Raw genomic sequence first — 17,703 nt, forward strand, 5'->3', positions numbered from 1 at the left:
CACCACCAGGTTCGGGAACAGTTATTACCCCTCAACCATCAGGCTCCTGAACCATTGTGGATAACTTCACTCACCACAATGAGCCTCAGGTCCCACACCACCAGGTTCAGGAACAGTTATTACCCCACAACCATCAGGCTCCTGAACCAGTGTGGATAACTTCACTCACCACAATGAGCCTCAGATCCCACACCACCAGGTTCAGGAACAGTTATTACCCCTCAAACATCATGCTCCTGAACCAGTGTGGATAACTTCACTCACCACAATGAGCCTCAGGTCCCACACCACCAGGTTCAGGAACAGTTATTACCCCTCAAACATCACGCTCCTGAACCAGTGTGGATAACTTCACTCCCCACAATGAGCCTCAGGTCCCACACCACCAGGTTCAGGAACAGTTATTACCCCACAACCATCAGGCTCCTGAACCAGTGTGGATAACTTCACTCCCCACAATGAGCCTCAGGTCCCACACCACCTGGTTCAGGAACAGTTATTACTCCACAACCATCAGGCTCCTGAACCAGTGTGGATAACTTCACTCACCACAATGAGCCTCAGATCCCACACCACCAGGTTCAGGAACAGTTATTACCCCACAACCATCAGGCTCCTGACCAGTGTGGATAACTTCACTCACCACAATGAGCCTCAGGTCCCACACCACCAGGTTCAGGAACAGTTATTACTCCACAACCATCAGGCTCCTGAACCAGTGTGGATAACTTCACTCACCACAATGAGCCTCAGATCCCACACCACCAGGTTCGGGGACAGTTATTACCCCTCAACCATCAGGCTCCTGAACCTGTGTGGATAACTTCACTCACCACAATTTTGAACGGATTTCCCAACCTACAGACTCACTTTCAATGACTCTACAACTAGTGTTCTCAGTATTATTTAATTATTGTATTTACATCGTTTGCCCTCTGTTGCCCAATGGTTGTTTGTTCCTGTGGAGGTTTTCATTGAATTGTTGTATTTTTTTTTGTGAATGCCTGCAAGAAAACAGATCTCAGAGGTGTATATGGTGACATGCATGTACTTTGAGGAATAGGTTTTGAACGTTCCTTTCCCAGCGACAGAGTAGTTCCCCCTGTCGTTTTATCCTCAGCCCGTTTCTGATCCTGCTCATACCCATGGCTGTTGGTTCTAATGTCGGCGTCTCTCTGTGTTCTGCAGGCTGCATTTAAACATGACGAAGGAGAACGTGGCAGATGTGGCGTCTGAGGAGGAGCCCCTTGAGCCGCAGGAGCAGCCCGCGGACTTCCACAGCCCGGTGATGGAGAGACGCAAGAAGCCCATGGTTCACCCCTCGGCCCCAGCACCACTGCCCAAGGACTATGGTAGCTCTTTAAACATCTGAGCCCCATCCACACTTCCTCATTCCCCTCCCTCCCTTTGCCTCCTCCTGACCTTCCTCTCTCACCTCTTCCCATTCCTTTCCTCAAAGCCTCTCCCTCTGTCACCTCCCCCTCTGTCCTTCCCTCCCCTTTTTTCTACCTCCTTTGCCTCTTGCCTACTACCCTCCCTCATCTCATGCCCCATTCCCTCCCCCCCTCTTGCCTTCCCTCCATCTATCACTTCTTCCCTCACCCTTCCTTATCTCCTGCCTCCCACCCTCCCTTACCTCCTCCCCTCCCCTCCACCCTTCTTTATATGTCTCTTTCACCCTCCCAATCTCCCAACCCATATCCCTCACATCCCTTTCATCCCTTGTCTGCCCTCACCCTCCCTTCCAATATCTTCCCTTCTCCCCTCACCCTTCTTTACCCCTGCCCCTCACCTCTGCACACCTCATCCTCCTTGCCCCTCTACACGCCCCTCTCACCCACCCTGCCTCCATGTGCAACTCCTCTCCTCTGAGATAAGATGTTTTCACCTGCACCCCGAGTGTTTGATTGGAATGTTGTTCTCCCCATTCTGAACAGCCTTCACCTTCTTTGATCCGAACGACCCGGCCTGTCAGGAAATCCTCTTCAACCCGCAGACGACCATCCCTGAGCTCTTTGCAATCATCCGGCAGTGGGTTCCCCAAGTGCAACACAAAATTGACACCATCGGAAACGAAGTGAGTTGGTGCGCGAACTGGTTAATCTGAGTCATGTTCCATGAGGGCTCCACACCACGCCGACTACAGCAGTGCAGGGTCGGCATGGTGGCCGGCGACACAGGTTCAATTCCCACCGCTGCCTGAAAGGAGTTGGTGCATTCACCCCATCGCCACACGTGGGTGGGTTTCCCCTGGCCATTCCAGTTTCCCCCCAAAGACATACCAGTTGGCAGTTTAATTGGTGATTGTAAATTGCCCCAAGATAAGGTCACTGTCGATTAAATTGGGATTGCTGGAAGGTTCCCAATAAATAAATAAACAAATAAAAGCAGGCTGATTCAGTAGGGGACAGGCAGCAAATAGGTTATCACAGCCGCAACTCTCAAACCAATAATATCAATTAGTTGCCAGGACTTGAGGGCCTGAGTTTCAGGGAGAGGTTGAATAGTTTAGGAGTTTATCCCCTGGAATGTGGGAGAACAAGGGGAGATTTGATAGAGGTATTTGACAGAGATAGAGGTATTTGATGGATATGATAGAGGCATTTGATGGATTTGATAGAGGCATTTGATGGAGATATGTCTCTACCAAAGGAGGTGTAAGGCGCTCCTTCCCTCCACTGGCCTGCAGGTCACCCTTGGGCAAGGTGTAGCACCTGCTTAGACCCTCCACACCCCCCCCCCCTTCCCAACACCCTGATCAGGGTCACGTGAAGCCATGGGAGCAGGTGGTGGATGGTCGTGTGAGCAGCCGGTGCAGATCACAAGTCCTGGTCATGTGACCACTGACACCAGGCAGACAATCTCTGAAGAGTATTGATAATGGCTGGGGTCACCCAGTTTGTAAAGACGAAGAAGCCAATGGCAAACCACTTCTGTTGAAAAATTTGCCAAGAACAGTCATGGTCATGGAAAGACCAAGATCGCCCACATCATACAACACCATGATGATGGTGATGATGATATAAAATTATGATAGGGTAAATGCAAGCAGGCTTTTCCCCCTGAGAGAGGTTAAGGATGAAAGGTGAACTATTGAAGGGCAACACTTCACTCAGATGACACTGAGAGTGTGGAACGAGCTGCCAGAAGAAGTGGTAGATGCAGGATCCATTCCAACATTTAAGAGAAGTTTGGATGAATGGGAGCAGTATGGAGGGCTGATGGGAGTAGGCAGAGTTAGAGTTTGTCACAGGACTAGATGGGCTGAAGAGCCTGCTTCTGCGCTCCATGATCCTCTGACCAAAAAAAGTTAAATTTCAAGACGGCAGAATTTTAAAATAAAGGATCGGCGATTATAATTGTCAGCTGTACTGAGATACATCTCAGTATTGGTTGGTAGGTTGATTAGTCATTGTAAATTGCCCCACGACTAGGCTGGGATTAAATCGAGGGCTGCTCAAATTAAATCGAGGTGGGCTCAAAGGGTTCCGAGGGCCTATTCTGCACTGCATCTGAAAACAGAAAGAAAGAAGTAAACAAATAAATATCCACATGAAGACTGACAAACAACCAATGTGCAAGTGAGGACAAATAGTGCAAATAAGAATAATAATAATACTGAGAACATGAGTCTGTAGAGTGTGGAATCAGTTCAGTGGTGAGTGAGGTTATCCACACTGGTTCAGGAGTCTGATGGTTGAGGGGTAATAACTGTTCCTGAACCTGGTGGTGTGGGACCTGAGGCTCATTGTGGTGAGTGAAGTTATCCACACTGGTTCAGGAGCCTGATGGTTGTGGGGTAATAACTGTTCCTGAACCTGGTAGTGTGGGACCTGAGGCTGATTGTGGTGAGTGAAGTTACCCACACTGGTTCAGGAGCCTGATGGTTGTGGGGTAATAACTGTTCCTGAACCTGGTGGTGTGGGACCTGAGGCTCATTGTGGTGAGTGAAGTTATCCACACTGGTTCAGGAGCCTGATGGTTGTGGGGTAATAACTGTTCCTGAACCTGGTAGTGTGGGACCTGAGGCTGATTGTGGTGAGTGAAGTTATCCACCCCGGTTCAGGAGCCTGATGGTTGTGGGGTAATAACTGTTCCTGAACCTGGTGGTGTGGGACCTGAGGCTGATTGTGGGGAGTGAAGTTATCCACACTGGTTCAGGAGCCTGATGGTTGTGGGGTAATAACTGTTCCCGAACCTGGTGGTGTGGGACCTGAGGCTCATTGTGGTGAGTGAAGTTATCCACACTGGTTTAGGAGCCTGATGGTTGTGGGGTAATAACTGTTCCTGAACCTGGTGGTGTGGGACCTGAGGCTCATTGTGGGGAGCGAAGTTATCCACACTGGTTCAGGAGCCTGATGGTTGTGGGGTAATAACTGTTCCCGAACCTGGTGGTGTGGGACTTAAGACTTCTATGCCCCCTGCCCAATGACAGCAGAGGGAAGAGAGCATGGCCTGGATGGTGGGGCCATTGACGATGGATGCTGCTTTCTTGCAGTGGATGAAGCAATACACAAGTTCTGTCGGCGTTCTGATCCAACACTTCACCCCAACTGACTATACTCCTGAAGATCAGATGTCCCTGTTCAGACTGAGCTCGCATCTGTTTAAAACCAGCAGACAATCGATCACTAAAGCACAGCTGGACCGAGGTTAACTGAGTCAGACACACGGTATATCAAGGGGATATACAGCTCTGAAGAATCAATGTTCCTGTCACGTTCTCCTTCGGGTATATGTGCTGCCGAAGCGAGCACGTGACAGTGAAAAAGCGGCATTATCAGGTGTTTCAAGTGCTGCAATGTCAGCTCAATCCAGCATCAAGTCGACGCCGCCCAGCGACAAGGGCAGTAAACCGACATCAAGTAAGCCCACCCAGGCGTTATCAGGTGTTCCAAGTGCTGCAATGTCAGCTCGATCCGGGATCAAGTCGATGGCGCCCAGCGACAAGGGCAGTAGAACGACATCAAGTAAGTCCGCACAGGCAAGAGCCAAGGCAGAAGCCGCCAAGGTGCGACTGCATTACGCCAAACAAGAAGCAGTTTTGAAAATTAAACTGGCTGCCAGAGAAGCCGAAAGGGCCGCCAGAAAGGCAGAAGCCGCCAAGGTGCTACTGCGTTACGCCAGACAAGAAGCAGTTTGGAAAATGAAACTGACCACCAGAGAAGCCGAAATCCAGAAAGAAAGGGCCGCCAGAGAAGCCGAAGAGGCTGCCAGACAAAGAGAAGAGGCCGCCAGAGAAGCCGAAACCCAGTTGGAAATGACAAAAATATCGACAGAGTTGCATGTGCTGCAGCTAGAAGGAGAAAGAGAAGCTGCCAGGGTGGAAGCAAAGTACATAGAGCAAGCTGAAGGGTCGCGTGATCTGACCAAAGTAAGATCTACTTTAGAAAGGACCAGACTGGAACGCACAAGCGACTATGTACAATATCAAATAGACAGGCAGGCTCGTCTCCCCTCTCCATACGTATTCGATAACTTCCCCAGCTACGAGGAACCTCAGAGAGTCACGGTTGCATCACATCCATACGAGGAAGGAAATTTACCCTCGCGGCTCCGTGATGAAGTCAAGAATGAAAGAACCAACAACGCTCCTTCACCCCCACAACAGGACGGCGGGGAGGGAGAGGTTCACTCCAGGACAACAATTGTCAGCTCGAACTGTACAGAAGTTTGCGGTCAAACTCAGTCAAGCCGTTCTTGTTCCGAGATCTGCCTCACTGAGGTATACCCTAAAGAAGCACAACAAGACATTACCAAGCGTAAAGTAACCGATGAGACGCTGGGCCAGTCAGTCTTCGCTCTAACGAAGTATGACGACAAACTTGCACAATCAGCTCAAGATACCATTTCTTTAAAAACCAAAGACACCAAGGTCTTCAGAGATGAAGCAAATAATGGGGTTGCCCCATTGCCAATCAGAGAACCACGCCAGCGCTCACCAGATAACAAAGAGCAGGCAGTCAAACGGTTCACGTCCTTACGGAAAACCCGGAAAAGGAAACCTGAGATGCAGCAACGCACCCGATTGGCCCACGAGGTACTGTGCACCCTAATGGCAGAGGTCACAGCCATTATAAACGCACAATCATTCCTACCTGTGTCTTCTGACCCAGAAAACCCCTTTATACTTTCGCCATCAACGCTCCTTACGCAGAAGGCAGGAGCACCTCCTCCACCAGGAGACTTCTCAGACAAGGATTTGTACACAAGGCAATGGAGACAAGTCCAGGCTCTGGCAAATCAGTTCTGGCCTCGCTGGAGACAAAAATATCTACCTTTGTTGCAACAGAGACAAAAGTGGACAGAACCCCGAAGGAATCTTCAAGTTGGAGACTTAGTCCTGCTCAGGGACAAGCAAGCCACCCGCAACAGCTGGCCAACGGCCAGAATCACTGCTACATTCCCTAGCGGGGATGGACATGTCAGGAAGATCGAATTGAAGACTACCGACCAAGGCGATGTGAAAATTTACCAAGGGCCAGTTACAGAAGTTATTCTACTTCTACCCAATGACTGATTAAGAGACTAAGTTTTGTACTCTGCTCATTGTGACCTTACGAAGGTCAAGCGGGGAGTGTGCTGTCTTTACGACAGTTATTTAGTTTATAATATTTTCGCTTAGTAATTCATTCAATAGTATTTTCTAGTTAGAATTAGAAGTGTTTAAAGTGTATTCATTGCATGTAAAATATATCGGCATGCGATGACGTCACATCCGGTTTCGCCGCGTCTTGTGGGAAAACACCGGTTTGAAATCAGCGCGAGGGTGGGGGCTTTCCACGAGGCTCACCTGAGCACAAGCAGTTTTGCAGGCATGAGAAATCACAGTGAGAGCAACGCTGTAAGTTAATAGATACTCGATATATTGAACTAAGATATTAATGTTGATCCTGTTAGAGGTAACGTCGGTAGATAATGTTTATGCTTTCGTTAGTTAAAGAGTCGCGGATAGTTTGCATGGAAGTGTATTTAAAGTAGTCAATGGAGCAGGTAAACTCTCCCTGTATACTGCACCTTAGTGTAATGTAGTTATAGTCACCTTTGCAAGTATTTACACTTGAAATGTGATATTAAGGAAGGAACAAATACTGTATCAATCTTGTATTGTTTTATCAACAGTTTTCACCATATGTTAATGTGAAGAGTGAACAGTAAATGGTTAATCTTACTGCGATCTGGTTCTTATTAACTGTGGTTTATCCGGACGTTAAATTCGGCGTTTCGTTACACCCGAAGGAGAACGTTACAGTGAAAAAGCGTTGCTCTCACTGTGATTTCTCATGCCTGCAAAACTGCTTGTGCTCAGGTGAGCCTCGTGGCAAGCCCCCACCCTCGCGCTAATTTCAAACCGGTGTTTTCCCACAAGACGCGGCGAAACCGGATGTGACGTCATCGCATGCCGATATATTTTACATGCAATGAATACACTTTAAACACTTCTAATTCTAACTAGAAAATACTATTGAATGAATTACTAAGCGAAAATATTATAAACTAAATAACTGTCGTAAAGACAGCACAGTTCCCTTAGGCTTTCACCCACCAATATTCATCACTGCTCCAGTAATGCTTCATAAATAACCTCCTGTTTCTCCCTTTGCATCACTGCACTGATTTATTTATCAATGCCTTTCACAGACAGAAAAGAGAGGCTCACACACAAAATGCTGGAGCAATTCAGCAGGTCAGGAAGCATCTATTAAAGTGTGTATGCCTGAGATTTTTCTTCCCCACAGACAGCCACAAAACAAAGAAAATCATGGAAACTGTTCAGAGAATAAACATCAAACTCTCCACCCCACATGCAAAAAATAAACAAATTGTACAAACAGCAACAAAAATAAAGAGCGAAAAACACAGCGTATAGGAACAGTTATTACCCCACAACGATCAGGCTCCTGAACCAGTGTGGATAACTTCACTCACCACAATGAGCCTCAGGTCCCACACCACCAGGTTCAGGAACAATTATTACCCCACAACCATCAGGCTCCTGAACCAGTGTGGATAACTTCACTCACCACAATGAGCCTCAGGTCCCACACCACCAGGTTCAGGAACAGTTATTACCCCACAACCATCAGGCTCCTGAACCAGTGTGGATAACTTCACTCACCAGAATGAGCCTCAGGTCCCACACCACCAGGTTCAGGAACAATTATTACCCCACAACCATCAGGCTCCTGAACCAGTGTGGATAACTTCACTCCCCACAATAAGACTCAGGTCCCACACCACCAGGTTCAGGAACAATTATTACCCCACAACCATCAGGCTCCTGAACCAGTGTGGATAACTTCTCTCCCCACAATGAGCCTCAGGTCCCGCACCACCAGGCTCAGGAAAAGTTATTACCCCACAACCATCAGGCTCCTGAACCGGTGTGGATAACTTCACTCACCTTAACTCTGAAATTATTCCACAACTTACAGACTCACTTTCAAGGATTCTACAACTTATGTTCTCAGTATTATTTATTTTATTTACTTATTTGCACGGTTTGTCTTCTTTTCACTCACTGGTTGTTTTTCAGTCTGTGCGTAGTTTTTCATCGACTGTATTGTATTTCTTTGTTCTACTGTGAATGCCCATAAGAAAATGAATCTCAGGGTAGTATTTGGTGATGTGTATCGGTGACTCGTGGTCTTCCACAAAGGTCTGTGTTGGGACAGATTCTTTTTATGTTATATGTCAATGATTTGGTTCATGTAATTGATGGCTTTGTTGCAAAGTTTGCTGACGATATAAAGATGGGTGGAGGGGCAGGTAGTTTTGAGGAAGTAGAGAGGCTACAGAAGAACTTGGACAGATTTGGAAAATGGGTAAATAAGGGGCAGATGGAATACGGTGTTGGGAAGTGTATGGTCATGCAGATTGGTAGAATTAATGAAAGGGTTGACTATTTTCTAAATGGAGAGAAAATACCAAAAACTGGGGTGCAAAGGGACCTGGAAATCCTTGTGCAGGATTCCCTAAAGGTTGATTTGAAGATTGAGTCTGTGGTATGGAAGGCAAATGCAGTGTTAGCATTCATTTCAAGAGGACTAGAATATAAAAGCAAAGGTGTAATGTGACTTTATAAAGCATTTGTGGGGCCTTACTTAAAGCACAGTATTGTGTGAATGTTTGGGCCCCTTATCTTAGAAAGGATGTGCTGAAACTGGAGAAAGTTCAAATTATGTTCTTTGAATGGCTTGTCGTGAAGAGTGTTTGATGGCTCTCGGCCTATATTCACTAGAATTCAGAAGAATGAGAGGTTCCAGTGAAGTCACCCATTGAGTGGTGAAAGGCCTCGATAGAGTGGGTTTGGAGAGGATGTCTCCTATGATGAGAGAGTCTTAGAGCAGAGGACACAGCCTCAGAATAGAAGGGCACCCTTTCAGAATGGAGATGAGGAGGAAACTGTTCAGCCAGAGACTGGTGAATTTGTGGAATTTTGTTCTACAGACAGCTGTGGAGGCCAAGTATTTGAGTGTATTTAAGGCAGAGGTTGATAGATTCTTGATTAGTCAGTGCATGAAAGGATACGGGGAGAAGGCAGGAAATTGGGGCTGAGAGGAAAATTGGATCAGCCATGATGAAATGGGCCAAATGGCTTAATTCTGCTCCTATATCTTGTGGTCTTATATACAATATGTATCTTGATGATAAATCTACTTTGAACTTTGTTAACTTAACAACCAGTTAGTTTTCAGGCTTGGTCTGTAACGTACACTTTTAGCAATGTCATAGAACAATCAGAATCAGGTTTATTATTATTGGCATGTGACGTGAAATAACTTAGCAGCAGCAGCTCAATGCAATACATAATCTAGAACCGTAGAACCATAAAACATTACAGCACAGAAACACCTGTGGGAACATTTATCCTTGGGAAGGTTTATCCTTGTAAACCTTCTCTGCACTCTTTCAACCTTATTAATATCCTTCCTGTAATTCGGTGACTAAAACTGCATACAATACTCCAAATTCTGCCTCACCAATGCCTTATACAAGCTCACCATAACATTCGAACTCTTATACTCAATACTTTGATTTATTAAGGCCAATGTACCAAAAGCTGTCTTTACTACCCTATCTACCTGTGATGCCACTTTTAGGGAATTTCGTATCTGTATTCCTTGATCCCTCTGTTCTACTGCACTCCTCAATGCCCCACCACTTACCTTGTATGTTCTACCTTGGTTTTTCCTTCCAAAGTGCAATACCTCACACTTGTCTGTATTAAACTGTCTGCTATTTTTCAGCCAATTTTTCCAGCTGGTCCAGATCCCTCTGCAAGCTTTGAAAACCTTCCTCACTGTCCACTACACCTCCAATCTTTGTATCATCAGCAAATTTGCTGATCCAATTTACCACATTATCATCCAGATTATTGATACAGATGACAAATAACAATGGACCCAGCACTGATCCCTGTGGCACACCACTAGTCATAGGCCTCCACTCAGAGAAGCAATCCTCCACTACCACTCTCTGACTTCTCCCATTGTCTAATCCAATTTACTACCTCACCATGTATACCTAGCAGCTGAATCTTCCTAACTAACCTCCCATGCGGGACCTTGTCAAAGGCCTTACTGAAGTCCATGTATACAACATCCACTGCCTTCCCTTCATCCACTTTCCTTGTAACCTCCTCGAAAAACTCTTAATAGATTGGTTAAACATGACCTACCATGCACAAAGCCTTGTTGACTCTCCCTAATAATTCCCTGTCTATCCAAATACTTGTAGATCCTATCTCTTAGTATTCCTTCCAATAATTTACCTACTACCGACATCAAACTTACCGGCCTATAATTTCCCGGATTGCTTTTAGAGCCTTTTTTAAACAACGGAACAACATCAGCTATACTCCAATCCTCCGGCACCTCACCCATAGATACTGACATTTTAAATATATCTGCCAGGGCCCCTGCAATTTCAACACTAGTCTCCTTCAAGGCCTGAGGGAGTACCCTGTCAGGTCCTGGGGATTTATCTACTCTGATTTGCCTCAAGATAGCAAGCACCTCCTCCTTTTCAATCTGTATAGGTTCCATGACCTCACTACTTGTTTGCCTTATTTCCATTGACTCCATGCCAGTTTCCTTAGTAAATACAGATGCAAAAAACCCATTTAAGATCTCCCCCATTTCTTTTGGTTCCATACATAGCCGACCACTCTGATCTTCAAGAGGACCAATTTTATCCCTTACTATCCTTTTGCTCTTAATATACCTGTAGAAGCTCTTTGGATTATCCTTCACCTTGACTGCCAAACCCACCTCATGTCTTCTTTTAGCCCTCCTGATTTCTTTCTTAAGTTTTTTTTTTGCACTTCTTATATTACTCAAGTACCTTATTTGCTCCCTGTTTCCTATACATGTCATACATCTCTCTCCTTTATCAGAGTTCCAATATCCCTAGAGAATGAAGGTTCCTTATCCTTATTCACTTTGCCTTTAATCCTGACAGGATAATACAAATTCTGGACTCTCAAAATTTCTCCTTTGAAGGCCTCCCACTTACCAATGACATCCTTGCCAGAGAACAACCTGTCCCAATCCATTAATACGTGCACAAAGTTGGAAGAACTCAGCAGGTCAGGCAGCATCCGTGAGAAAAGAGTAGCCAACGTTTCAGGCTGAGACCCTTCATCAAGAATGGGGGGGCGGGGAAGAGAGGGCTGAAGCCCAGTAATAGAGATTGGAGAGGGGGTGGGCCTAGAGGCGCCAGGTGGAAAACCAGTTGGAGGAAAGATAAAGGAGGGAGGGGAAGGAGATAAGCATGAAAGAACTGTAGAAATAAAGAAGCAGAAAGTTGAAAAGGGAGAGAGGCAGAGAGAGACCTGGGATAGGGGAAGGGGGAGGGGGAGGGAATTACTGGAAATTGGAGAATTCAATGTTCATACCACCAGGCTGGAGGCTACCCAGACAGTAGATGAGGTGTTGCTCCTCCAACCTGAGTTTGACCTCATCATGGCAGTAGAGGAGGCCATGTATGGACATATCTAGATGGGAATGAGAGGCAGAGTTGAAGTGGGTGGCAACCGGCAGGTCCTATCTTGTCTATTGTAGGTGCTCGACGAAGCGGTCCTCCAATCTGTGTCGGGTCTCGCCGATGTAGAGGAGGCCGCACCGGATGCAATAGACAACTCCAGCAGACTCTAAACACTGCTGTAACATTTTCCCTGACTAGCAATGCTAACCCCCCCCCCCCCCCCCGCCATACCTCTGCTTCTATCACGTCTGAAACAACGGAACCCTGGAACATTGAGCTGCCAGTCCTGCCCCTCCTATAGCCCAATTTCACTACTGACTACAATGTCATACTTCCATGTGTCAATCCACGCCCTCAGCTCATCAGTCTTCCCCACAATACTCCTCGCATTGAAATAGACACACCTCAGAAGATTATTACCACCACACACAACCCTTCTATTTGTGACTTTGCATGCACCTTTAACATCATTTATTTTCACCCCCGCTCCACTATCTACTCTGGCATTCTGGTTCCCATACCCCTGCTAATCTAGTTTAAACCCTCCCCAATAAGACCAGCAAACCTCCCTGCAAGGATATTGGACCCCCTGTAGTTCAGGTGTAACCCGTCTCTCTTGTACAGGTCCCACCTGCCCCAGAAGAAGTCCCAATGATCCTGAAATCTGAAACCCTGCTCCCTACACCAGTTCCTCAGCCACGTGTTCACCCTCCAGAGCATCCTGTTCTTACCCTCACTGGCACGTGGCACAGGTAGCAATCCTGAGATTACCACCCTCGAGGTCCTGCTTTTTCACCTCCTACCAAGCTCTCTATACTCACTCTTCAGGACCTCCTCACTCTTTCTTCCTACATCATTGGTACCGATGTGTACCATGACATCTGTCTGATCACCCTCCCATTTCAGAATGCTGTGCACGTGATCAGAGACATCCCTGACCCTGGCACCCGGGAGGCAACAAATCATCCGGGAGTCCCTGTTGCGACCACAGAACCTGTGACTATCGAGTCCCCTATCACTACCGCTCTCCTCTTCTTCCCCCCTCCGTTCTGCACTGCAGAACCAGACTCAGTGTCAGAGATCCGGCTGCCACAGCTTGTCCCAGGTAAGTCATCCACCCCAACAGTATCCAAATCAGTATACTTGTTGTTGAGGGGAATGGCCACAGGGGAGCCCTGTTCTGCCTGCCCTTTCCCCTTCCCTCACCTGACGGTAACCCAATTATCTGTGTGCTGCTACTTTGGCGTAACTGCCTCCCTGTAGCTACTATCTATAAACCTCTCAGTCTCCCGAACAATCCGGAGGTCATCCAGCTCCTGCTCCAGTTCCCTAACACGGTCTGCTAGGAGCTGCAGCTGGATGCACCTCTTGCAGGTATTGTTGTCAGGGACACCGGAGGTCTCCGTTTTCCCACGTCCTGCAAGAGGAGCATTCCAACATCCTGCCTGACATTCTCTCTACTCTAAACAAACAAAACAAAACTTATCGGAACCTACCCTCGCCTCTGCCTGTTCACGCTGAAGCCTGTTGATCCAAAGCCGCCCCACTCTGACTCAGTCCACTCCCGGCTTCTCTCCGAGATGCCTTTACTTCTTCCCTCTCGGCCTCTTGCTTCGATTTAAAAGGAGTCAGAAAAAAATAGTAATAATAAATAAAATAAAACATAATAATAAATAAACAAGTAAATTACACATGTTGAATAAATTATTAAAAAGTGTACAAAAACAGAAATACTGTATGTTAAAAAAGTGAGGCAGTGTCCAAGGCTTCAAAGTCCATTCAGGAATCGGATGGCAGAGGGGAAGAAACTGTTCCTGAATTGCTGAGTGTGTGCCAGATGGCAACAGTGAGAAAAGGGCAAGCCCTGGGTGCTGGAGGAAAGTACGTGGAGGAGTCAGGTGCATGTGTATCTCCTGGTGTTCCTCCTGATCTGATGTGAACAGGCCACTCAGCCCATCTCGACCATTGTGGCCATCAAGGATGCGTCTGGACTAATCCCATTTACCAGCTGTTGCCTTCTGTGCTTTCAAGTGTTCAAGTTCAAGTTTATTGTCATCTGACTGTACATATACGCAACCAAACGATTCAATGTTTCTCCGAACCAACGGTGCACCTGCACAGCATATATCACATACATCACATAAAACTATACATTACCATAAGTTAATAAAATATCATTGAAAATGCATGTAGCATGCATCAGAGGCAGACAGTAAACAGCTCACTGTCATAGAGACGAGACCTCGGTGGTAGAGGGGAGTGAACAGTCAACGTTTCAGCTGAGACCTTTTATCACAAGGGGTTCCCAATCTTTTTGTGCCATGGGCCCTTAACTGTGGGGTCCATGAACTTCTGCTTTATCGGGATGGCAAAGGAAGGGGGGCAGAAGCCAGAATAATAAGGTGGAGGGGAGAGGAAGGAGTACAAGCTGGCAGGCGTTAGAAAATTCAAGTTTATTTATCATCTGACTTGCATATATACAACCAAACAAGACAATGTTCCTCTGCACCCACAAAACATATATCACACACAGTACATAAAACAATATATCACCATAAATAAATTCATAAAATACAATTCAAAATTCATATAGTGTGAGGCAGAGGTAAGCAATAAACAGCTGGCTGTCGTAGGGACAAGACCCCGGTGGTGGCAGGGTATTCATTAGCCTCACAGCCTGGGGGAAGAAGCTGTTACCCAGTCTGGCAGTCCAAGTCCTGATGCTCCTGTACCTCTTTCCTGATGGCAGTGCGTCAGAGAGATTGTGCGATGGGTGTAGGGGTCCTCGACAATGCTTCAGGCTGTTTGGGCTCCAACTATCATATAAGCCAGAAAATATTAGCTGCCTCAGGTGTTGGGGGGGTCAGTTGTGGGGGGCAGTTTCCCAGTAGCTACCCCATCTATGATGTGTGCCTGAACACATCTACCTGCTTGGCTCTGTAACCTTCTATATCTCTCTCCACCTAAATCTGTCCATCTCTGGTTTGGCCATCAATTCAAAGAGTAATGGTTCAATTTAATGTCGGAGAATGGATACAGTATACAACCTGAAATCTTTACTCTTCACAGACGTCCACCGAACAGAAAAAAGCCGAAAGAATGAATGGCAGGGAGAAAAATGTTTAAACCCCAAAGCCTCTCCCCCACCCTCTCCCATGCACAAGCAGCAGCAAAGCATCTACCCTCCCCACCCCCCCTTCCAATACAGCTAGAAAACAGACCCTTCAGCCCAACTCATCCATGCTGGCCATGGTGCCTAGCAAGCCTGTGTCTGATTCACATCCTTCCAAACACCGTACTACCTGTGTATTTATCCAACTGTTCCCTGAAAGCTTTATTGTACTATATCTGCCTCAACGACGTTCTTCGGCAGCTTGTCCGTGTACTCACCATTGCCTGTGTGAAGAAGTTGCTCCTCGGGTCCGTCAGCCTCGTAAGGTCTGTCATTCTGAGCCTGCCTCTCGTTGTCTAACGGCAGCGCACTTTCTCTCTGGCTGTTACTCTGGGATCTGTATTGTCTTATTGGTTCGCCTGGTTCTACCTGTTTAATGGTTTGATCTGTATGAATAGAGTGCAAGGCAAGCTTTCAGGTACATGTGATCCTGTATATCAGAATCAGGTTTAATATCACTGCCATATGTCATAGAATTTGTTGCTCTGCGGTAGCAGTAAATTGCAAAGCAGGATAATAAAAACTGTGAATTACAGGATATATATCCTCATTGGAAGGTCATGTACATTCAGCATGCTTGGATCCCTTTTACTCTGGTAGCTGTACAGTACTCTGTCCACCTTTCATTATTTCCTTTTCTTCTGAAATGCTTCAAATGCCGCTGTAATTGCCAGATCTGCCAAAGGGCAAGATTAAAGTCCAAGGTATTTTGTGAAATTAAGTAACTTGTGCAAAAGAAGAGAATAAAAAGTAGTGAGGTAGTGTTCATGTCCACTTAGAAATTGGATGGTGGGGGGGGGGGGGGGGATAAAGCTGTTCCTGAGTCGTTGAGCGTGCACCTTCAGGCTCCTGTACCTCCTCCCTGATGGTAGCCATGAGAAGAGGGCCTGTCCTGGGTGATGGATGTCCTGAATGATGGATGCCACCTTTTTGAATCAGAACTGAATGAGTTTTAATTTTGCCGGTGTACATTGTGAATTTTGTTGTCTTTGCGACAGCAGTACGATGCAATACATGATAATGAAAACTGAATTACCGTGAATATATACAATGTGATGCATAAAGCTGAATTACAGTAAACATATAAAGTTGAATTAAATGACTAGTGCAAAAAGAGGGAAATCAAAATAGGTAGTGTTCATGTGTTCAATGTCCATTTAGAAATAGGATGACAGAGGAAAAGAAGCTGTTTTTGAATTGTTGAGTGTGTGTCTTCAGGCTCCTGTACTTCCTCCCTGATGGTAGCAATGAGAAGAGGGCATGAACTGGGCGATTGAGGGCTGGCAGGTGATATAGACAGGTTTAAGGTGGGGGGGCAGTGAGGGTGCGACACCAGGCAAGGTAATTTCATTCCAGTCAGAATGCCTGTCTAGTGCTTCCCGCACCCTTCCCCTTTTCACAACCGTGACTCTCCTCTTCCTGTCCCCTTCCCAGTCTCAGCCCACAATAGAGATCCAGATCAGAATCAGGTTTATCATCACTCACATATGTCATGAAATTTTTTTTTGAGTCAGCAGTGCAGTCCAAAATACAAAATTACTACAGTACTGTGCAGAAGTCTTAGGTGCCATAGCTATGTGGCTAAGGCCTTTGCACGTCCTGAATATTCCCCTTTACCTGGCTTCACTTAAACCTATTCTCTCTATATCACCTTCCACCTCCCTACCTTCTTATTCAGGCCTTTTCCCCCTTCCTTTCCTGTCCTGATGAAGAGACTTGGCAGAAAGACCGACTCCTTTTCCTTTGCATTCCTCCAGCCTTTTTTGTCAGTGCTTCACTGGACATTTTGACATACATGTGGAAAAAAAATAAGGGAATCTGGGTCTATCATGAGGGACCTCACGATTGTATAACGTCCCTCATTCTCCCATGCTCCAGGGACTAAAGTCCAAGACTGCCCAGCCTCCCCCTTTATCTCACGTCTCTAAGTCCCGGAGGCATCCAGGACTTGAGATCTGGTGTTCAAATATCTGGTGGTCCATTAACCAGGTTAACCTCTGCCTTTTATTAATATGCACGTCTGACCTGTTTTAGCATGGGACGAATGAGATTTCCCCCGCTCCCCTCGGTTACTGAGAATGCCTCCTGCTGATTTACCCTTGTTGCCGATACAGATTCTCAAGAGGGGTTGCCACGTTAACGACCGAGACGGGCTGACGGACATGACCCTGCTGCACTACGCCTGCAAGGCCGGAGCGCACGGCGTCGGTAGGTGGGGAGGGTGAGCGTGCTCAGCTTTCAGAGTGTATGGGGTTCGCGCCCGGGTGGGGGCAGATAATGGCAGGGGGTCATCCATGTCGAAAAAGTTTATTGTCATTCAGCCCTATGCATGCGTACAACTGAATAGCTGTTGGGTTTGGTAAGTGAGACAGCGGGCGCCGATTGCGAGCAAATACAGCAACTCAGAACAATTTTCGATCGGCAAATAAGTTAACCTTCCATATTACGGGGCCAAGGTGCAAAACGCAGCCCATTCAGTCACACTCAGCACGTATAGTTACAATCCAGTGCATACAGACACAAAATAATATTAACAAGTCGCC

The 17,703-nt window shown here is 46.6% G+C and overlaps 1 protein-coding gene across 1 annotated transcript in view; it reads left to right on the forward strand.

Annotated features, from left to right (window-relative positions):
• Window positions 1-17,703, forward strand: part of LOC132401515 (CAP-Gly domain-containing linker protein 3-like) — a 95,791-nt gene that overhangs the window by 28,830 nt on the left and 49,258 nt on the right. Inside the window, exons 2-4 of the mRNA XM_059983541.1 lie at window positions 1,189-1,352; window positions 1,938-2,077; window positions 17,275-17,368. Of these exons, the coding sequence (XP_059839524.1) occupies window positions 1,202-1,352; window positions 1,938-2,077; window positions 17,275-17,368 (385 nt within the window). The 5' untranslated portion in view covers window positions 1,189-1,201. The remainder of the gene's footprint in view (window positions 1-1,188; window positions 1,353-1,937; window positions 2,078-17,274; window positions 17,369-17,703) is intronic.

This window comes from Hypanus sabinus, chromosome 11 (assembly GCF_030144855.1).
Source record: "Hypanus sabinus isolate sHypSab1 chromosome 11, sHypSab1.hap1, whole genome shotgun sequence".
Taxonomy (NCBI): Eukaryota; Metazoa; Chordata; class Chondrichthyes; order Myliobatiformes; family Dasyatidae; genus Hypanus; species Hypanus sabinus.